This window comes from Phoenix dactylifera, chromosome 2, assembly GCF_051530095.1.
Source record: "Phoenix dactylifera cultivar Ajwa chromosome 2, Ajwa_hap1_PhDact_Kaust_v1.1, whole genome shotgun sequence".
In the NCBI taxonomy this organism is placed as follows: domain Eukaryota; kingdom Viridiplantae; phylum Streptophyta; class Magnoliopsida; order Arecales; family Arecaceae; genus Phoenix; species Phoenix dactylifera.
In genome coordinates, this window is record NC_143191.1 from 42,885,528 (window position 1) to 42,908,298 (window position 22,771).

At 36.5% G+C, this 22,771-nt stretch overlaps 1 protein-coding gene across 3 annotated transcripts; it reads right to left on the reverse strand.

Annotated features, from left to right (window-relative positions):
- Nucleotides 1–868: 868 nt before the first annotated feature.
- On the reverse strand, nucleotides 869–21,907 carry TRS120 (transport protein TRS120). Of its 3 annotated transcripts, XM_088716498.2 has the most exons (11): nucleotides 21,845–21,907; nucleotides 21,196–21,725; nucleotides 17,805–18,011; nucleotides 17,356–17,538; nucleotides 16,949–17,058; nucleotides 15,525–15,584; nucleotides 11,874–12,165; nucleotides 6,863–7,155; nucleotides 4,639–5,513; nucleotides 2,329–3,303; nucleotides 1,265–1,957 (listed from the first exon to the last, which is right to left on the reverse strand). In XM_088716498.2, the coding sequence occupies exons 2-11, from the start codon at nucleotides 21,607–21,609 to the stop codon at nucleotides 1,737–1,739; spliced, it is 3,630 nt and encodes a 1,209-aa protein (XP_088572624.2). In that variant the 5' UTR covers nucleotides 21,610–21,725; nucleotides 21,845–21,907; the 3' UTR covers nucleotides 1,265–1,736. The 3 variants fall into 3 exon arrangements, with proteins under 3 accessions (XP_088572626.2, XP_088572624.2, XP_038976496.2); XM_088716500.2 differs by lacking the exons at nucleotides 1,265–1,957; nucleotides 21,845–21,907 and adding an exon at nucleotides 869–989 and having other exon boundaries at nucleotides 21,196–21,768; XM_039120568.3 differs by lacking the exon at nucleotides 21,845–21,907 and having other exon boundaries at nucleotides 21,196–21,768.
- Between the last annotated feature and the right edge of the window lie 864 nt (nucleotides 21,908–22,771).

Here is a 22,771-nt window from a genome sequence, read left to right on the forward strand (position 1 = left end):
TTGAGTGCCGCTAAAAGTGGGTGAATTAATAATAATAATAGTAATAGTGATGATAGTAATGATAATTAGTATCATGTTGATTAATGATGCATGATAGTTGTCATGACGCATCATTGCATTCACCGCTTTATTCGTCTTTGTGAGCAATTGACGAATGACCCAACCCCCATTATTGACGAATATCACCTATCCCCTCCGATCATGTCAAACAGGACATTACTAATACGGCCTAACCTGCAAATATTTATTTTATATGTCATGGTAAGTGCATGTCGTTTCATCAAACGGATGGTTGCTTATGAACAAGTTTATTATGTACGGTGAACAGATGGCGAGCTAATCGACTCCTTCCCCAATTAACCATTCTTAAAGACTCTCTATTTGCCCCAAATTAGAGTTGCAGCTGCAAAAGGAGATCTTTTTTGGTTAAGATTGTTTGGTTGTTTGACGTAGAAAAGATAAAGTTGCTAAAAACACTCCGGATGTTCATATTTTCTAATACCGTATAATATTTATAGTATTATTTTTATAATTATAATGAAAAGATAATAGTGTTATTAAAATATCATTGGATTTGGATAAATTAGAATAATTTGATATTGTTATAATCATATTAATGTATTATTATTATTACAATTACAAGAATATTGTGGAAAAGGAAAGGGGGAACGGCCAGAGCGGTGAGGGGACTCTTCAAAAGGCTAGTTTTCGATGTCTGCAGTTTAACTAAAATCAATTGCAGCTATAGCTTGCCAATTACAACTAAATAAACAGTCTCTTGGTTGTTCATGCGAAGATTTTATTGCAGTGGAGCGGTGCTACCTCTCTTTTGACAGAAATTGCTTGCCATTGACGGGGACGCTGCCCCTACATTTTGAAGTTTGTGTCAACGTTGACGTAGATTAGCTCGGCTTTAGGTCAGTTTTGGCTGATACGGACGAGCATCTACTGGAACCCTTCCAGGCCCTTGCCGAGGCTTTCGCTTCAACCTGCATGTACCAAGGAGCATCATGTTGTAGCTTACTATTTACCAAAAGCTGAAAATATATCCCACCGCTGCGTGTCGGCCGCTGGCTGAGACTCCTCATGATGAAAACCAGAGCTTTAATGGAAAGGCTAGGCTGCGGATCTAGCTTTCCATCTACGGAAAAATGTTGCAGGCGAACAAAAAACCTCATAAATGAGACAAGCTCAAAATTGAACCAGGCTGCCTGATCCACCATAAGCAAGCAAAGTTAACTAATCAAAAAACCACAACCTAACATTTTGCATGACATTATGACAATTTCCAGAAGTGCATTAAACAATGCGCAAGCTCTCTATTTTTGAGAGTTTAACTGAATCCCGTGCAAAAAAAAAAAAAAAAAAAAAACTTTAAAATTGCAAGGTAATGACTTTCTGTTATCACAATGCCATCGGCAAGAACAAACCAGGATAACATTTGATGACAACTGTGTTCATTCTATGGTGACACCGTAATATACAGAAGAAAAATATCACACCAACACCCCTCCCCCCGCCAACAAACACACAGACCAAATAAAAAAATAAAAATAAAACCCCCCAACCGCAGAACAAACAAAACAAATTGGATTAAAATAGATCTGACAGCACTTTCGGTAGCATCTACTTTAGAACTACATCAAACCAGATCTTCCCTCTCTTACCCTCTTACCAGAGAGAGAGAGAGAGAGAGATCCATCTTCCGTAGCATTAGGTACTAAAACTGATATGCCCTAGGCAGTCCCAACTACGTGCACATGGAAAGGGGAGCCACGACAAAAAATTGGTTCATCAGGTGAGTCTGTTCTTGCTCGGGCACGGAGGACATCAGTTGCATCATTTATGACAGAAGCTGCTTGCAGTGTGTATTCCCCGGGCACAAGAAAATAAAGAGAGAAGGCATGCTCCACCTCTTCTAGTGGTGGAACCTCCAAACGGATGTCATTAAGTACACCTATGGAGGAAAAACACCTAAATTGTAAAACAGATTCCACTTGCCTGGTAACCTGGGATAAACCATTAGCCGAAACTAGCAAGGAAACAAAACATTATGACAAACTGAATGAGCAAGTAAACAGATCCTCAACTATAGATGACATGGATACCACAAGGAGTTGCAGAATCAATGCAGATCCCGATAAAAATTTCTGCAAGTTGGTATACCCTACTAGGCAGGGTTACATTGGTTTAACAGCAGAAACCGTTACCACATAGGGTGGGTACATGTATTTAGCTAAAAATAGATGGGAATAAAGAAATAGACCAATGATACAAAATCCAAATGACATAATAACTCAAAATTGATCAACAAAGTTTGAAACTTACCAGCCCATAGCACAGTTGCGTTATTCCCTTCAGTACAATTCTCCCCTGCTACATCTCTGCATGCAACACAAAGGCTCATTTGAATCATTTCCTTGGTGTTGTTTCGAACAAGAACTTCCATATGAGTCATCTCATGAGCTGAGATAGAACCTTTGCATTTTACGACACTCCCATTAACACACTGACTGGGAGGATCACCTGAAATAATTGATTCTTCTGGGAAACCATTGATTCGGGCTGTTGCTCCATTCTTTGCCAGCCTAAACCCAAAGGTTAGAGGGTCGGGCAGCAATATGTCCATTACTGATGCTTGCAAAGCTGGTTGAGTAGCATCTTTAATATTCAACTCACCCGAACTATTGCGTCCAGAGTGCCATCTTACTTTAATTTTTGAGATTAAGTTGTTGATAGAAGCATTCAACTCAGCTTTGGCACTCCTTTCAGCCATATTTGAAACTTTACTGCAAAAGGCATCACTTGCTCGAGAATCCTTTGCAAAGAAAGAACCATCAAGAATAGGCAGCTTGAAGTGCTCCAGAGGTATTAGTACCCTTGCAGAGTAGTCACGATCTATTCTAGTTTTAGGATATCCAAAGTCAGCATTTTCATGGTTAAGAATTGGCATGCCATGCTCATTTTTGCGATTATCCAGCTGAACAGAGACATTAACCTCAAATACAACATCAGTTGGATTTGACAACTCAAGTTCAAGCAGACGCAGCTCCCAGCTTCCTCTATATGGATCAATCTTCACCATACTATCATCCCTACTCACAACATCAGCTGGATTCTTGTCACCATAAAGTGGTTTAGGAAGGGCTTCCGTAATGCGTGCAGGAATTTCCATCGAGAGCAATCGAGCCTTCACAAAGCGCAAGCCTTGTAAAACACAAACATTAAGTGGAACAACCAAGCGTCTTCCTGGGGGCACAGAGTTTTCAGTGTTATTGGATTGATCAGAATGTGTCCAAGGTCCTGGCAGCATATAAACTAGAGTTAGCAAATGTCAACAATAAAATGACACAAGATAGTGACGGAATTGACCAAAAGATGTATCAAACTAATCTCTGGCCAACTGAAATTCACCACAAAACTTTGTTCTAGCTGACATACAGGCTGAGAAACTTCTGATTTGAAACAAATATGAGCACACAATCTATAGGATTTTTATTAATTTTTAAATAAAATGAGTTTAGTAGGATTTAGGTTTCCCACAGTTGTTAAAGAATATCACTTAAACCAATTAAATTATGATGATTATTTCACATTATCTCCTATATATCTTCTCCACCTTCATGTTCCTCTCATTCCATAAAATTATTTAACTCCACCTCCATTAAATCTAAAGGTTGACCACCTCTTTTTTCCTCTCTAAACAATTTGCAGCAAGAAGTACCTAAAGCACAAATTGTGTTAGTTAAAGAATGACAGAGGATGCCTATGAAAAAAGTTGGAACTTAGTGTCACATACTCAGCTTCAGCAATTCAATTGGTGCTTGATGGTTCTGGTATTTAGGTAATCTGCTTGATCTCAACTTCCCATTTCTCTTGCTCTTTCTTCTCCCCACTATTTCAAAAAATTGAATAATTACAAGTGTCCAACTAGAATTGCAACTGATGCCAGAGCATGGTCGAGCAAATGACGGAGAATCAAGTCCACTACATTTTTGGTCCTGCTTTGATTCGTATCAAATATATATCCTACTCCTTTAGGAAATGTATAATAGAAGGTCGCTTTAGAGTATATATGTATGTATGTATATATGTATATACATATATAGAAGGTCGCTTTAGAGCATATATGTATGTATATATGTATATGTGTGTGTGTGTGTGTGTATATATGTATGTATGTATGTATGTATGTATGTATCTCTCTCTCTCTCTCTCTCTCTCTCTCTCTCTCTGTGCGCGCGCCATCACATTCTATTGTGTTTTTAAGAAATAATATGTGCTGCTGTCTCATCTATAATTAACACATGTTTAAGGCCTAGCAGTAAAACAACTATATGTTCACTTATAAAAAGAAATAAGTGCTCCAAATCCATTAGAAAGGCCCGGTTACTACCATTACTATTACTATAGTTATTATTATTATTATGAGGGAAACATAAATAACAAGTCAACTTAAAAAGAAAACGAAAAACAAATTGCAAGAAATGCATGTTCTGTTCTGTATTTGCTAACCTGCAAATATTAAAAATAATTATTCAGGCAGAGTAAGGCCACTACAAGAAGTGAAGATCAGATTTTAGAAGATCAAATGTAAGAAAAGAATTATGAGATACTCAAAAATCTATAGATATCTACCAGCATAGTGAACAACCAAGACAGGGCTGCTTCCTTCTTTAGATATCCTCCGTGTACTTCCACTGCTCTTGCTAGAATCAATTTCCGAATCTACCATGCTAAGCTGCCATGCTTTTAAAGTCACTGGAAGTGTGACTTCTCCACCTGGTTTCAGAGGAAGGGCTGACAGCAAAGTATCATGTGCAATGGAAATAACAGAATCTTGATTTTTTCCTGATAGTGCAATATGCGCTTGTTCAACTGGCACAGTTCCAGCATTGGTGAGACTTATCCAAATATCACGAATTTCACCTTCATACAGCACTGTAGCACCATCACCTCCCACCGCATGAGAGACTAGCAGAGGAAGAGGGGGCACCACAGAAATGCTTGGAATGGACACATTTTTTAACTTGCCAGAGCCACAGCATCTGAAAGGGTCAGAAAGAACGAGACCCTGTGCTGCTCCAAGAAGCAAGTTATCAACATCCTTGAACAGGTGTTCTGTAATGACACCAAAACAATGAACAATGCATCCAGGAATGGAAACTGGTCCAACTTTTGTTGGGATTCCAGACAACAAGATCACCTTAGCAGTGTTAGGTGGAAGACTCACACTTACAGGAAAAGCATCAAAGTTTCCAGAATGAACAGAGAGATAGATACTTTCAACCATTAGGTCAAAGCTACACGGATTTGCCAATTCCACTAAAACCTGAACTGGCTCCCCCACAATCCAAGTCATCTCCTGTTTATTGGTATTGGTTGTACCACCCTTGCTGAAAGGTGTGTATATAAAAGGTCCTGAAGGAGCCGAACCAGTCCACCATTCCTTCTTCAGTGGATTGCGCTTTATTATATCTGTTTGTGAAGGATGGAGTGAAAAGGAATGCAATCTGAAAGGAATAAAAAGAAGAAGCACAGTTTAGTTTGTTTGAATATCTTGAAGTAAACTTGCTACAATCTCCTCAAATTAAATCTTTTATGAGCTAGTTTTATATTTCCAAATCACATCACACTGATTGGAGAACTTTTCAACACATAATCTAGCACGGTATGAAATCAGCACTATTGCAGCTCAAAAGACAGAAGAATCAATTGAAATACTGAATATCCACATCAACTAAGAATGCTGACAGCTAGTGACCACCTTCACTAGTTTGATTACTATCTGCACGAACTAGAAAAATGATTAAACCTAGTAAAAAGATCAGACATTAACTATAACCATGAGAGAACATAAACTGAATGTTACTTATCAAGAACAAATGTTCCCTATCCATAATGAATTTCATGATATATGTGTTAGCATTCACTAAGCCCCTCTATATAGAAAGACAAACTTCAGGCATTAGATATCAGATTAAATTCTCCAAAGCATGTCAAACAGAAGAGAAAATAAATAGTCTTATTTATAGAGCAGTTTGAAGAAGAGCAAAAAGTACAAAATCTGATGTCAACATATTCTGGATAAAAATTAGTTAAGAGCAAACTATGCTAGACAAGTTTTTCAAAAATTTTGTTTGGATGAATTCGGAAACAAATTACCAGGAATGATTTCTATAGTAAAACTTGCACAGGATCTTTGTAGTTATACCCAGACAACGGTAAAGGAAACAGTAAGGTCAAAGATTGGTCAGACTTGCTCCAAGGATTTCTAGCAATGCATGTTCCTTAAGGTTGCATTGGTCACAGAATAGGGAATTGAGGGATAGGCATCACTATTCTCTGTTATTCCTCCAAAAAGGTACTTATCCTGTGGTTAAGGGATAACCTTGTTTGGTTGCGACAGCAGTGGTAATGGAAATGATAGGGATGAAAAAATAATGAAAAAAGTAAAAAAGTAGGAAAGAGATTAATAATTCGTTGGACAAATCACTGGATACATCAATTTGCGGGGAGGAGGTTGACTTATTCTAGAAAAAAGTGGGCTATCTCATGAAGACTGGAATAACCTCAAAAAGGTAATGTATTTGATGGACTACCCAGTTGTCCCCTATTTATTCACGTTTATCCCACAACCAAATACAGCCTAAGTGCAAAACTTTGAGGCTGATAACAAAAAGATGAAACCATTTCGGTGGACTAGCTCCCTTTCAATCGAGAAAAAAAAAGATAAAAGAAAAATGAAACCAAGATTGGTTTCGCAAAGATGAAATAAAATACTTGCATGGAATAGAACTGTTTAGAAGAGAAAAGAAAAGGAATGTATAATTTATCAATAATAAGAAGAGCCTGTAGATGCCTGATGAAAGGAAGGGCAGGATCAGCACAGCGTGTCCCTGGTGGAAGCCTCTCTGCAGACTTCGCAAGTGAGCTTGCAAGGCCACTCTGACCAGCAGGAGTGATCAGCGGGTAAAAAGACCTAAGTAAACGAGCTGCTGCACTCCATGCAGCAAGAGGATCTCCAGCACGAACAGAGGACATCAGTATCTCTCTTAACACAACCATTTGCAGTGTGCTCCACTGAGACTCGAACAAGGAAACCACAGACTGTGGGTGCAACTTCCCACCATCACCATGACTTGGTCCAAGTTCCTTTCACAGAAGTAAAAATAATGCAGTTCAGGGCATCTAGACCTTACAAAGGACATCAGAAAAAGCAATATAGAAAGAGTAACCTGATATCTTAAAGCATACTACATCCTTAGATTTTGAGTAGCATGAAGAAGTAAACCACTGGCACCGTGAAATATTAAAAAACAACAAAAAACAACAAGCGGCAATAATTTGGCAAAACAAAGGTCTTACTCTCAGGAAGCATAGTTATTATCATTGTTTTTGGTAGATGATAGCAAGAAAATGTTTGAGGATATAAAAGGTTATAACACTGCTTAAGAAAAGATATAATAAACACGAAGAAAGATTTTTACAGTCAATGCACTTGTTCTTCATATATAACTACTTGGATATTGCCCATAAAACTTCAGTGTTGGATGTAGAAATCAAGTAGTATGAATATTATATATCATTCAAATTGCATAGCTGTTGTTTGATCAGTAATCTCGGACGTTACTAATAGAGGAAAAGAGGGAATGCATAAGAGATCACAATCACAATCATAATCATCTAGTCTTTTTCTAACTATTCAAGGTCGGCTTTATAGATCTTCATTCACCTAGTATTTCTATTGAGGGCCACCTCTGAAGTTATTCTAAGTTTCTCCATATCCTTCCTCATAATCTCCACGTCAATTTAGATCTTCTTTTCTTACAACCTTCAACACATACTGAAATTTCTTTCCTTGTAGGAGTCCTCATAGCTTCATTGTACATGTTCATACCATCTCAATTGATTTTCCATCACTCGGTACTTAATTTGTGCGACTCCTACAGCTCCTCTAATATATGCATTTCCTAATCCTAGTTTTACCGGGCATATATCTTAACATTCTCATTTCAGCCACACTCAATTTGATTTTATATACTTTCTTTATTTCCCAGTAGTGTGAGACATGCCTTAATATTGTTGTATAAAAATTTTCTTTTAAGCCTCCAAGGTATATGCCTATCCCAAAATATTTCGGATGCACTTCTCCACTTTATCCAATTTGAACTTCATTACATATATCTTCATTTATCCCTCTATTATTTTGTATAATAGATCATAAATAATGAGATTGGCTTCTTTTTGGTATCTCTTGTTCATCAATCTTAATTGATATTATGCCTACACTTCATTCTTGTTAAATTTACATTTAATATACTATGTCTTTGTTCTACTAATTTTAAGTCTTTATCCACAATTTTTCTTCATAAAACCAATTTAGTACTTAATCTAGTTTCTTTTTATCAATCAATACTATATCAACCACAAATAACATACATCATAAATATTAGCATTGATTTCATCCATAATTATATAAAAAGATACGGGTTTAGTATTGATCCTTGATATAAGCCAACTGTGATTGCAGAAATACTTGTTGTACTGCAACAATTCCCAACACTTCTCTGCCCAGCATACATGTCCTCAATTATTTAAATCTACCATTATGTACACCCTTCCTTCTTAAAGCCCATCAAATCACCTTTCTTGGCACCCTGTTATAAGCTTTCTCTAGATCAACAAAGATCATTTGCATAAATCCAAATTGGTTATCTACAATAATTGTTATTTTTCTTCATCTTTGTTCAGTTGCTGTTTCTCATAATTTCATAGAGTGAATGATAAATATAATTCTCCGATAATTAGAAAAGTTTTGTACATTACCTTTATTCTTATAGACAGGTACTATAATACTTCTCCTCCAATCATCTACCATTTTCTTAGTTTTTATAATTTCATTAAGTATGTTAGTAAGCTAATTTAACCTAATATCTCCCATGATTTTCCAAAACTCAATAGGTACTTCATCTGGCTTAAATGTCTTAACTTTTTGCATTTTTTCAGAGCTATCTCAACTTTGCTTTTATGAATTATATGAATAATACATTGACTTCTCCCTGATTGTACTTTCTCAATAAATATTTATTTAATAGAATCCTCATTTAATAATTTTCCAAAATAATACCTCCATATTTCTTTAATTTGCTCATTTTTTACTAATATCCTGTTATCCTGACTTTTAATACATCTCACTTGATCAATATCTTTAATTTTCCCTTCTCTAGATTGAGCTATTTTGTGAATTTCATTCTCACATTCTTTTGAACCCAACCTATCATATAATTATCACGTACTACATATTTAGCCTTATAAACTTTTTGCTTCTCTTTTAGCTTCCCTATGTTTTATAAAATCCTCGACATGTTTTGTTTTTTACCATTGTTTAAAGCAAACCTATTTTGTTCAAAGTGCCACTTGTACCTCATTATTACATCATCAATTTTCTTTATGTATACCTTTTTTCCCTTTGTTTCTCCTAAAATATCTTTAGCTATGCTCTTAATACATTCAGCCATTTGGTCCCACATTTTGTTCGATTTAGTCCTTAAATTCCAATTTCCCTTCTTTAATAATTTATCTCTAAAAGCTACAACAGTTTCCCCTTTTAAATTTCACCATCTTATTTTTGGATAGTTATTAATTTCTTTACTTTTCTTCTTGCACTTGGCATACACAACTAAAACTAGTAATCTATATTGTGCGGTTAAACTCTCTCCTGGCATCACCTCACCATCCCTGCATATTTATCTTTTACTTCTCTTAATAAAAAAGTAAACCATTTGTGACAAATTTGATCGACTCTAAAAGGTTATTAAGTGCTCGTCTATTTTCTTAAAATATGTATTTGCAATTTCTAAATCATAAGCTACTACAAATTCAAGGATTCAATCTTTAATTACCTTCGAAACCAAACTGTCGTGCACTCTCTCATATGTTATATTGTTTTTCCCTACATGCTCATCTAGATCATCACCTATAATTATCCTTTCCCCTTCAGGAGTCCTTTGCATTAATCCATCCATTTCTTTCCAAAATTGTTTCTTAATCATCTACTCTAAGCCTATTTGTGGTGCACAAACACAAAATATATTAATAATCTCCCCATCCAAAACTAATTTATAGCTACTAATCTATCACATATCCTATTTATATGTACAATTTTTTTGTCATTTCTTTATTCACTACTACTATAACCCCATTTTTATTATTATTCTTACCTAATATAATAGTTTATACCAATCTTCAATTTCCATACATTTACTACTTCTCTAGTTTCTTGCAAACAAGCAATTAGATTCTCCTACATATCATCATATTCACTGGTTCTCTACTTTTTCTATTTAAAGTTCCAACTTTCCAAGACGCAAATCTAATTTTCTTCTTTTGTATCGCAACCTTCTTTGTATGATGTAATTTCTCATCTCTTTACTGGTCCAATTGGCCACCACTGTACTAGAAGACTCTCAGTCCTAAATAACCCTTGCTCATTTGTCGCTACAGTTATATTGGAGCATGTTGTTTACAGGCAACGTAAGCAAGGCAATGCACTAATTAGGCACAATTTGCCAATCCCTATTCCAATCTTCTAGCCATCCATTCAACAGGGTCCAATTTAGACATAAATTCTATTAAAAGTGCCTCCTATCATCTTAACAAAATATTTCTGATGCCCTATGACATAACAACACACACACGCACATACAAAAACACAGAGGGAAAGAGAGAGATCCACATACTTGGGCGAAATCAAAAACATTCAGATGATAAAGCTTGAAAATCCAAATTTGGAATCCCATTCTTGTACCGATTAGCCTTGAAGGCCTAGGGCAATACTCAGAGGGAAAGGAGGCCTTTCCTGAAGCAATAATTTATAGTACCTGCCAACAAAATTTCAGTTGTGATTGGTAATTTCCCATCACTCTCACTCTTTTGCACTCTTCCCCGTCCCTTTCCCTGTTTGCTCTATTCCCCATCTTCCCTCAATCTCTATAATCTTACTCTATCCTTATTTGTTAATGGATCATAAATCCAGGAGAAAAGGGTATTGATCAATGCTGGATATCAACTCAAATGATGGGGGTATTTGATGGACAGTTATCTTACCAATCAGTGAAATTATATATGCAAACTCTTAGTTGATGTAATCTTGTTCCTCCCAACAAAATCTTTATTCTAAAAGGGCATATTTATTAAAGAAGAGATTGTATTTCTGGAATTGAAATAATGTATGCACTGTCAACTTGTATTGATGTACTTCTCATGTTTCACTTTCTACATATATGGGCATGGCAAAAAGATGATTGATTGTCATCATAAAATATATAGAGTACAAGATATTCGATTAGTCAAGGCTCCCTAGGCACCTAATCAGCTGCCTCGCCTCAGAACCATGGAAGAAGTAGGCACAAATCATGTGCTGGACCGGCACCTGTCTTTTTACTCTCACTCTCCCCTTTTATTTTCTAGTGTGGGCTGCAGTGGTGTTGTGGAGAGATGTAAACAGAAACCATTATTGCATTAGGTGATGATGGCATCCAGCCCTTCCATTTTATTTAAGTATAACATAAAAACAGCAAAGCATATCTTGTGAACCATCCATAACCTCCACATAGCTTTCCCTGTATGAAGGTATGGAATGAAGTTCACCATCTTTCAAGACAAGAAGATAAAGAGGATCACAATAGATCTTGGCAAAATGATAGTAGTTAATCAGGAAGATGAATAAGTAAAAAACATTTAAAATGAAAGCTTTGCATCCTATAAAATCATTGATGATTCCATTTATTCACATACACCAGATAGAAGTTGGCAGAAGAACAAGTACATAAAGAAAAATAAGAATACAGTATTATGCTAGATATACCTACATGGGGTGACGTATGTGGCTTTGAGTTGGCCCTTCTACTCTGGACATGGTAAGCATTTGATGTCATAGTCAAAACTTGCATAGCGCTGATAGCAGCACAAGCATTGTCCTGTTGTAGGTACAGCTGAGCAACTTGGCGTGAGAAAAAGGCTGCTTTACGTTGATAGCCCAAAGTTCCAAATAATCTAGCTATTTCAACATATAGTATCAGGCGGTCACTGGCATCAATTAGTGACTTTGCACCATCAGCAGCCCCCATCAACAACTCCACTACCTCCTTAGCAAGTTCACGCCTGACAAATTTAAAAGAAAATCCGATAAAACTTTTGACATCTCAAAAGTCTAAAGACACTTTCAGCACGTCTATAGATCACTGATTTCCATGAACTAATAGAGATTAGAACAGTATAAACTGGAAACAAAGATAACCTCTTAGACCAGCAATATCTAATTCATAAAGTTGGCAAGACATACATGACAGTCACCCCAAGATAAAGATTTCTTGATAGCATGTAATCAAGTTCTTCTGGGAACACTTCGAGGAAATTAACTATATAAAAAAGCCACTCAGCCAATATAGCTACAGGAAAATGGTTCAATTCATTAGTTTTTCAGTTAAATATTATTGGTATCTTATCTTTGAAGGTCCTGATCCTACACATACCGGAAAAGATTTCTTGGTCACATAAAATATGCAAAGATCCTCAAGTAACCATAGTATGCTGTACCGTACCAAACCGGACATACCGTACCATACCAAATGCGTACCGACACTTGATACGCCAAAAAAAACTACGTACCATACTGTACCGACACTATGCTAGTGTGGTACCGGTACGGGGTATGGAACCAAGATAGCGAAACTTGCAAGTAACCCAACTTAAACATCTTCTCATCATGCTCATTATATATTATCAAGTAGTGCACCTAGTTCACCAAAATGATGCCTATCTGAGAAGGATAATATGCATGAATATGGTACAACAAAATGATCGCTGAGAAGGGCAACAGGCATGCAGATAGCATAAAAAAATAATTGCTCAACTTGATAAAAGGAACCCAGCAATACAAACAATTCTTCTTTCCCGCAAACAAAACCAGTTCATTCTTACCAGCATGAATTTTTTATTTTTGAAATATTGATAGTAAGAATACAAACAATACAACCAATCATACTCTCTGTCCTGGTTTCTGTGTTTTTTTTTTAAAGTAAAAAACAAGAAATAGAAGCAACAACAAATTGGCCCTAAACAACTCTATTTTAACTTAAAACAATCTGAAAATCTTCCCTGTCACCTCTTTTTGTGTCACTTTAAGAATTTGAGGACCGGATCCACACCAGACATGGTTAACAACAAAAAATTAGTTCTACAGGGATCAAATATTAGAAATATAAGTAAATCATTATGTATAAACTACATATGAGATTCCCACAATATTGTTGGTGCATGAACTAAACCTACAATATGTATTTCATGTTTGAGCATAGTTATATGACTCCTTGTAGCTTTTACTGTAAATTTTGAGATTCTAGCTTGTCTATGTGTATTGGCAGCTGTGTAGTGCTTGTTTTTGTAGCCAATTATTCTGTACATATTGAATGCAAAATGCAAAGCATTGAGGTATTTTCAACACCTAAAAACTACTAAAATTTTTCTGAGCAATTTATAAAAAGTAAAAAAAAAAAAAAACTTGAACATTATCTTTATTATGGTATTGCAGTTGGTTCTCCGTTAATGTAGTCCTTTACTATTCAAACGACCTTTTATACAGTGCAAAAAACATGTACCTTAAAGTTGGTTTCCACTCACTTAGCTCTCAGTGTTGTAAAAAAGAATATCAGTTTTCTGTCATGAGATACTTGCATCAACTCCATGCTGCATATCGAGCACATCAGTACATCAAGTTTCACAGATTTGGAGCTTGTAGTTTATGACCATCTAAGTATTTCTGCAAGATGAAAACATTCTTAGGACCAACACATTATTGGATTGATCTCTTTATGTTATCATTGCAATATTTTCAGCAGCACTGCTGAAAATATTTTTATTAGAATTCCCCAACTTGGAAGTTCAACAGCCTGGAATAGTTGTCCAAATATAGTGATGATTTAGGATATCAGTTGCAGATGCAATCAAACTCAGCCTTTGCACCCACAAGTCTGACCCTTTAACAGCATGTCCAGAGTTGGTCAAGTTTGACCCATTTGACAATGGGTTCAAGGGTGGTATCAACATCCACAAGAGTTATGCAAAAGATATGTGGAGGCAAGCCGGGGAAGGGTTTGTTCTTTTCAGTTATATCTGTTAATGAAAAAATAATAAAACTGGAGGACCATTGACAATTTATTATTTTATAAGGCAACAGTATTGAAAATCTAGTTTGAATGTTTATATCAAGGGGCTTCCTTGCATATGATTGTATGTCATTAAGTTGTATATAATACTAAAAAACAAGGTTTTTTTTATATAAATTTTTCTCCAATTAGGGAGCAAAGAAAAAGCAGAAACTCTTCAATGAAGTAGCTATGCTGATGCACCTAGTGTAGAAATATGGCAACAGGGAAGTTTTTGGGTTACATATCAAATAGCTGATCTGAGTATACTTGATCTTTCCAAGCAATATGGCAGACTTCGACATGCCATAGCAAATCCACTAGATCATGGAACTACTAAATATCTTTCAAAACAAATTTATGATTATTCTAGCTCATTGACAATGGCAGTCAACTGGCATCACTACTAAGTATGTGAAAACGAGCTTTTATGTTCTTTGATTATCCAAAAAATTGATTGGGTATTTTGGAATGTATTGTCATATGATCCAAGGCATGTGAGATAGACAGCAGGTACATGTAGCAAACGCATGATATGCCCAAGGGTTGATATAGCTTCAGAAAATGATGGTCCTCAGTAGTGATGCCAGTTGACTGCCATTGTCAATGAGCTAGAATAATCTATGGTATTTAAATGATTGAAGTAGTTTATTGAAAGCCAAAATGCTTGTAACAATTGAAAATGTCTTAGACTTTCATCCACAAACATGTTGGAACTGACCACATCGACATACGTAAAGCAGTCCTTGCTAGGTGAGAAATGCATGCTTTGATATCTAATTTCAGGTCGCTGGGTGCCTTTATTGGTCTTACAAAATAATAACTTTAGCAAATGGCAAGCTTAAAAATATCATATGATTCACTATCGAATTTATGATTAGTGCAATAAGTCCCCTTAAAATTCTAAGAATGGAAACTTGCTGGCTGAAAGCTTGAATGCGTAAAAGCGACGAGCCTAAAGGAACATAATATGTAATCATTTGCTTGTATGACTATATTGAAAGAAATAGAAGTCAAAAAATTAACTAGAAAAACACATATAAGTCAGAGCTAAAGAAGGCCTCCTACTTAACTGGTGTTAAATGCCATATTTAAATTCAACATTTTCAAGTAATGCTCGACAAAAGTCAACAAGAACTAACGATAGGTTTCAAACTAGTTTATACATGTTATATCAAGTATTCTTATTGTTGAAATATAATTTATCATGCACTTGAGGTCGAGGTGGATTGACATAGATAATGAACACATCTCAAACTTTCAAGAGCACGCCAAAAGTAAAATACAAGTATATATAACTAATATGTACAACCTTACCGGCAAAGATATCTAGCCAGCTTCAATGCAGCCTCAAGTTCAAAGCTCACCGTTGAAACTCTATAAAAGATCAAAAGAGATCGCTTGTTCATGTATTGCAGTGATTTTCAATTCATAAAATAACAAGAAATACATTAATATCCATGAAACTACACAAATAAAATTATATGGTGTAAAAAACAAACTAGTTGATGCAATTATTTCCCAGATCTTGGTATAGGTAAAGATACAAAATCAGGAATTCAGCCCTCAGTTAAAATGCGAACAACGATGCAATCAATGGACAACAACAACTTACACAGCCATTCTTTGGTGATTTAATATTTTCAAGTATGAAGTTGTAAGCTACTCTGGAGGTCAGGTGTTAGTTAAGTTTCAGCAAAGATTTCCCTCTTCTTTCATAAGTATTTGTTTTAGTTCTCTAAATCTTCCAAATGATTTACAAGACTGAATATAGTACTTATACTTACCTGCATACCTTCAGTGAGCACTTACATTTTCAGAAAAGATCAACAAAATATTGGAATTGACAAGCCAAAAGATAGAGATGATTTCTTGATCTTCACTAAGTTTCAGATATTGTTATCATGAATTCACCCTTGCATTGGGTCTAACTTTTATTCAATGCCATCAAATAAATTTGTTAATTAGGCATCTATTACAATTTCAAAGAAGGCCATTTTAGAAGGTTGGCTTTTACGATTGTGGAGCATGTAGCTACTCTAATAAAAACCTAATCCGGGAGAACTCTCCTCTTGGAGTTAATGACAAAAATCAAATTAATGTTCTTGCTTGGTCACTTGGTGAGAAGATTTAGAAAGATGAGATGGAAAAGTTGAATAATCGGGCACCACAAGCAGTGACTGGGTAGACAGTTAATGGAAAAGGTGAGCCAGGGCTATAGCATGTTAGAACTGGCTATGATGGTAAGGACAAGACCGTAACTGATTCACGCAGGTCCAAACCAGCTGAGCTAGCTCATTTTTCCTTTACATGATCTCGGCTCTTTGGAATGGTTGGAGAGAGCCCTGCCTCCTCTTGGCATCAATAACTTCTAACTGAAATTGTCCTATACTTCAGGTAGGCCTGTTGTCCATGTACCTATATCTTTACCATGGATTAGCTAACTACTGATATCGAGGAGGTCCTAACTATTTAATTATCATGGATTATGTAGATGTTATAGGTGTTAATTGATAAGATACCAACAAGTTTAGATGCTAATTTAAGTTAAAGGAAGTTTTTCAATTTTTGAGGCAACAATCAATATGGACAACAACAAAGTCATCACCTATTGCTGGATAGGAATTTCCACCCACAGTCACAGCCAAAGATATTGCAACTTAGGGTATGGCAATTTATGAATAAGGCAAAAAAAGAAAAAAAGATGGCAGATTTATCACGAAAGGATGAATATCAGCTACCTTTGTGCATTATCTTGTAAATATGATCTTCGATAAAGCTGGATGACGGTGTAATAACGATACTTGACTTCCTCCTCTAAAACAGGGTCTTTCTGGTCCATACGGTCAAGCTGCAGACACAGAAAATAAATCTTCATGAGCATATAATTTGAACTTTTTCCTTCCCTATATCATCAAGAGTTTTTGTCCAGTGCCATCAGCCTAGACAAATGGCATCATCGGCATCTTAAGCATCTAAAATTTAAGAACTTTAGGAATAATGGACAAAAGTAGAATAGCCACTTTTGTGTTCTAGCTGAATTGGTTAATGATTAAAGTAACATTCATCTTGAAATAAAATCATATATTAATATGTAGCCATGCAACCCATCAGTTTTTTGCATAAAATTGCAACATGAGCTGCTTACCAGTAAGGCGCAAACACTACCCTCTAAAGCCCCTGCATGCCAAAACACATCTCCAGTCAACCTAGCAAGTTCTATTGCTGTAGAATAATGTGCATTAGCATCGACAGGTGATCCAGCCAACAAGCAATAATCCCCTATCGTCTTTTGGGCACGACCAAGCCTTCTTTTTTTCGCTTTGATCACCTGGAATTTCACCAAACAGATATAATTTTAGAAACAATTTAAGTCTTCAATGGCTCAAAAGACTCTCAAGCCATTTTTAGCATCAGCACATATAAAAAAGGGCGATCTGGTGCACGAGACTCCCGCCAAGATGTTGTTTCTGTGTTTCGAATCTGTGACACTCCAGTCACAATGCAGCAGCCTTACTGTTGCACCAAGGCTCACCCTCTAGCATCACAAAATACAGCAATTTAAAATTTTAAATACTTAGAACACAAAGAATAAACCTCCTCTGAACCGAGACTAGATTGAGAATCTAAAGGTGTCTTCAAAATGGTCCCTGTAGATTCTGCACGAAGAACCCATTTTTCAAACTCCATCAATAGCGTAGCAGCAAGATCTTGCACCATTGTAAGCATGTGAATCTCCTGTGTTTGTCGATCGGATGGTGGGAAAAGTATAATATTTTCTCTTTTTTTACCATCATCCTCCAGCTGTCTCCAATAGCCATGCAAACATAGATACAGTAAGTCGAACAACAAATCTGTAGGCAAAATAAGTGCTTAAAAGGGATCTTTCTACAAATCTCAAAAAATAGGACAAGGATGCAGAATGTAAAACTAAGTTGTATAGTGCAATAGCACAAATATCATGAAGGGTGTCATATATAATACTCCTGGTTTCCAAGAACTACATAGGTAAGTTCATTGAATTGTCTGCATATAATACGTGCATGCGTAAGAGATCCACAGATACAAGGCATGCTTCAAAGGAATCAGAACTTTTAATATATGACCAAAGTTCATGTGAAACTCTATAGATCCAGACTGCAAATTTTACGAATCATTCAATATTTTAAGTTTGGTGTGATGATAGCAAAAATTCTATCGAGTAGTAATAAGTACAAAACAGATATTCCTGTTGATATAAAGTTACCAAATAACTGCAGTCTGATATTTATTAGCTGAATTAGTATGACCTGGCTTGAGAACATAGTGTGATGCATTATGCTTGAAAAAGAAGAAAGGTGTTAGTTGTCCCATTTATATAATCATCATTTGCTCATAATACAAATTAATACAATAAAGAAGATTCAACACCTGTTTGCTTTCTTGTTAGACTGCAATCAATTGGAGGCAGAGTTCTGTGGTTCTCTGGTTCTTTATAATGTTAGGTCCTTGAGGAATACTTTAATTCCAGTCAAACTCAATTCAACTGACTAGTCCAGACTGGGTCATGCATGCACACATGCGCACCCCATGGCTGGTCACAATTATTTTATATTTTCTATTTACCTTAATAAATTCAAGAATTTCTCTTTTTTTTCAAAGCAACACCAACTTCAGAATTATTAGCTCATGCGTTATCCTAGACTATGGCTCATAAAGCAAATCTTGCAAAAATCTTACTCCTTTTTGCAAGAATCTATAACTACACCGTTTAACCCTTTCTCACAATTGATGCTCTTCATCATTGCTAATCATTGACATTGCTGTTGCCCTTCAATGTTACTATAGCTTATGCTCTTCTTTCTTGCCTACAATGCCTATCACTTAAGCTAGTATTGGATCAGTAATGTTTGTTTCTCTTACCACCATTTCTCCCAGTTATGTCATCCTTGGTTGACTCTTAATTTCACCATTACCTTGTGAATAACTTCGCTGCTTTTTTTACTGTTATTACCAGATCAGCCTCATTTGACTCTTATGTCTTTATGCTGCTCATTCCTCATTGGTAAATTTTGTACAAAAAGGTGTCATTTACTAGAATGAAGTTTCTAAAAATGGCCATCGAAGCTAATTCGGATGGCTTCTATAGATTATGTGTTCATGGTCTGATGCTGCCTAACAAATGGAAAAGTCTACTTACTGCATGCTTTTCAGCAAGTACACCTTAACCTAAACCCTTTTCAAATCATTTGCACAAATGTAGCCTTGGGATTCATAAAATGACCCTTTCCTCTTTCAATCATAATTTTACATGCCATATAATCATCTCCTTGCCCCCTAGTTCAATGCTTGATCTAAACCGACCTAGCTTCACTTATACAGCTGCATAATTAAAGTGGAGGTTATGTCAGTTCCATGGTGTAGCTATTTTGTGACATATATGTTGCTTTCCGGACTCAAGTTGTAAGGAAACCAACTATTTCTATGGCAAAGAAATTCAGCCCTTGGAGGGAAGAGAAAGATTACAGGGAAATTGTTTCCTTCTGCTATGGCTATCAATTTGAAGAGGAAAAAACAACTGCATCTTTTCTTCGGTAAGTTATGGAGAGGAGACTAGTTGAGTTATTATTAAGATTTGATTTGGTGAATTACTCACAGTTACTGGTACTTGATATACATGATTTTGACATTTGAAGTAATGATTTTTTTTCCAAGAAGCATATATACAAGTATAAATTCTACTTTTTACTGTTTCAGAGAAGCCACTTAAGTTCTCATCTTAGCAGCAAGAAACTTCTAATTAGGACATGGTATCTTCTTGAGAATCTCTCCAAAAAACTCAGTCCTACACTCGCTTCCTGAGTGCTTCCTTACTTCAAATTCTTTCAGGAGATCCCTTTCTATCCATTCACAAGACGATCCTGGTTTAGGTAACTATGGTCCCAATGTTCATCCCGGAATTATAAACCTATAGTAAACAACATGAACATGATATCACTTAGCCATGTTAAGCTTCCAAGTATGCTTCAAACTTAATGCCACAGCATCTATTCAGAAGTTTAAGCACCACCTTTATCACTGTTGTCCATCAACCTAAAAAAACTCCTAGCTTATGATATCATTAATTTTTATTATTCTGAGATTGGAAGTTTCAACCTAACCCGACACTAGGAATTTAAACCTTAAGTTCTAACATAACCCTAAATATCCCTTTAAAATACCTAATCAATTTAGTCATAGATCATTCCCCCATCAATTTTAATATTACAAGCAAGGTTGAATTGTCATCACAATCAATGATGTGTCAAGCATCCCATTGCAAATTAGATGCACTATTTTCGAAATTGCTCAAAAAGTCAGCAATTTCAATGAATAGGTCACTGTTTTGGTCATATGTGGCACATAAAATTCCACAATGCTAAGACCATAGTTTCTCTCTTTTCACAATCTTTACTTCACTAAGACGATCATAACATTTGTACAGTTTTTTTAAGAAATAGTAATCTAATAAGAACAAGAGAACAATGAAAGAGATATCACCTTCTAGCAACCTAAGGGAGCTCAATTCATGTTCTACGAACTAAAAACAAAAGCTTTGAGCCCAAAACCATCCCCATTAACCACTCAAGAAGACTTCCTAGTTTAATCTCAAAAAAAAAACAAAAAAAAAAACCTCCAAGCCATAACCCACTTACATACAGAATCTTTTGGTGATACAGATATTATATTAGCCCATGAAGTGGACGGCAAGATCACTACATAGTAAAGATTATGGTCGGCATCATATTGAATAGGTTCCTCAACAAGATTGAGCTGAAGATTTCATCAGATAAAGATTCCATAATCTAGATATGTTATCAGATCAAGAACCCATAATTTCAAGAATTCAACTGATCAAGGATCAATAATGTCAACATTTTACTGGATCAAGAATCCAGACTTTAAACATTTCACCGGATTGAATCCAGTTGTGGTGACCATGGGGCAAAGAGAGGGATGATGGACAGACCTGGGAGTCGGTAGGGCAGAAGGCGAAGCAACGCTTGGCGAGGGCGGAAGAGTAGCCCTTGCAGGCGGCAGCAAACTGGTCGGCGACGAGATCAAGGTCGGGGGATGAGGGGCAGTGGCAGAGGCCGACGACGGCGAGGATCTTGCGGCAGGACTGGAAGTCCTCCCAGGGGCTGGGGGGCGCGCCGCCGAGCATGTACTTAAAACGCAGGCAGCCCGTTTCCCAGGGCTGGTGGGCGAACGGGCTCTTCTGGTGCTCCTTGTAGAAGGAGCTGATGGACGAGAGGTCGATCCGGGTCTGGCGGCCAAGCATCGCCGCGTACTCCCGGAGCTGGCGGTGGGGAATCGCCCCGCCCACCGGCAGCACCGCGATCCGGATCATGGACCCCGTCTCCATGCTTACGTCTGGCTCCATCGCCGCCGTGGGGTCGCCGGATACCGGCCGAGGGGACGGGTGAGACGGCGGTGGTGGTGGCGACGGGAGGGGGGGCCTCGGAGCACAGGGCGTGGAACTAATTTACCGAGAAAGAACTGGAACGGAAGAGTTCAAGAAATCAGGAAAAGGGGATGGGTCATGGCCCTATTGCTATTATTATTAGTTTATTAGTAAATATTTACGCGACAATAAAAATTAAATCGACGATCTTTACCTGCATTTGGCACCCATTTCCGCACTTTCCAGTGACGGATAGTGTCCGTATGGGGAGCGGGGCAGCGGTCTCTTTGGATAGGGTGAAGTGATGGGTGTCCTAGGAAGGGTTTTTTTTTTTTTTTTTTTTTTTTTTTTTTTTGTGATACAAACCGAGCATTAGCCAGAAATTACAAAAATAAGAAGTGGCCTATGAATACATGTCGTTCCACAGGTGCTGAAGGTCTTCTTCTTGACGGTGGCTTCGTGGATCTGAACGGCTCTGGTTGAAGATATTCCGACCAAACAATACTAGGTTTAGGTCTGAAAATTAACTTGACCCAATAGCTAGCAAACCGATCCGAACCATCCAATTTAGAGTATACGAAATTGAATTGGTAAGAAGCTAGATTAGTTTGACTTATTAAGTTTGTACTCAATACGAACTGATTCAAACCACTCCGAACTGGGTAGAATCACTCGGTTTTGCTTGGTACAATTCGATTCGAGTTAGGTTGAACCATTATGTGACCAAAAAGAGATGAAAAGGCCATGGGATGTCATTTCTACTTTTTTTCAAAAATTATGAGACAAAAGGTGAGTTTTGTGAGAAAAATTATGAGAGAAAAAAAGTTGAGCCCAAAAGCCAAATCAAGTATAATTCTCTTTCTCCTCTTCATTCTTTTCTCTTTTTTATCATTTTTATGCCAAAAATAAACTGAAATTATTTCTTTATACTATAAGTTTATATTTTGGCATAATTTCATAATATGCAAGAAATAAAATAAATGTCCATAAAAGGTTCGATAGTTGATGAAAAAGCACTTTCATGACCTTATGAAGGAAAAAAAAAAGTGCAGAGAAATAAGTAAAGATTGATTGTTAGGCAACTGAACCACCATTGCATCACTCTAGGGATATGTAAGACTATGAGGAATTAGATCTAAAT

Bases quoted from the DNA above. Each gene is read 5' to 3' on its own strand.
- TRS120 (XM_088716498.2), bottom strand. From the start codon at position 21,609: ATGGAGCCAGACGTAAGCATGGAGACGGGGTCCATGATCCGGATCGCG. The intron at 17,539-17,804 runs GTTTATTCTTTG...GTGAAATTCCAG, and splicing joins CTAGTCTCGGTTCAGAGGAG to GTGATCAAAGCGAAAAAAAG. The intron at 17,059-17,355 runs GTAAGCAGCTCA...CTGTGTCTGCAG, and splicing joins GTAGTGTTTGCGCCTTACTG to CTTGACCGTATGGACCAGAA.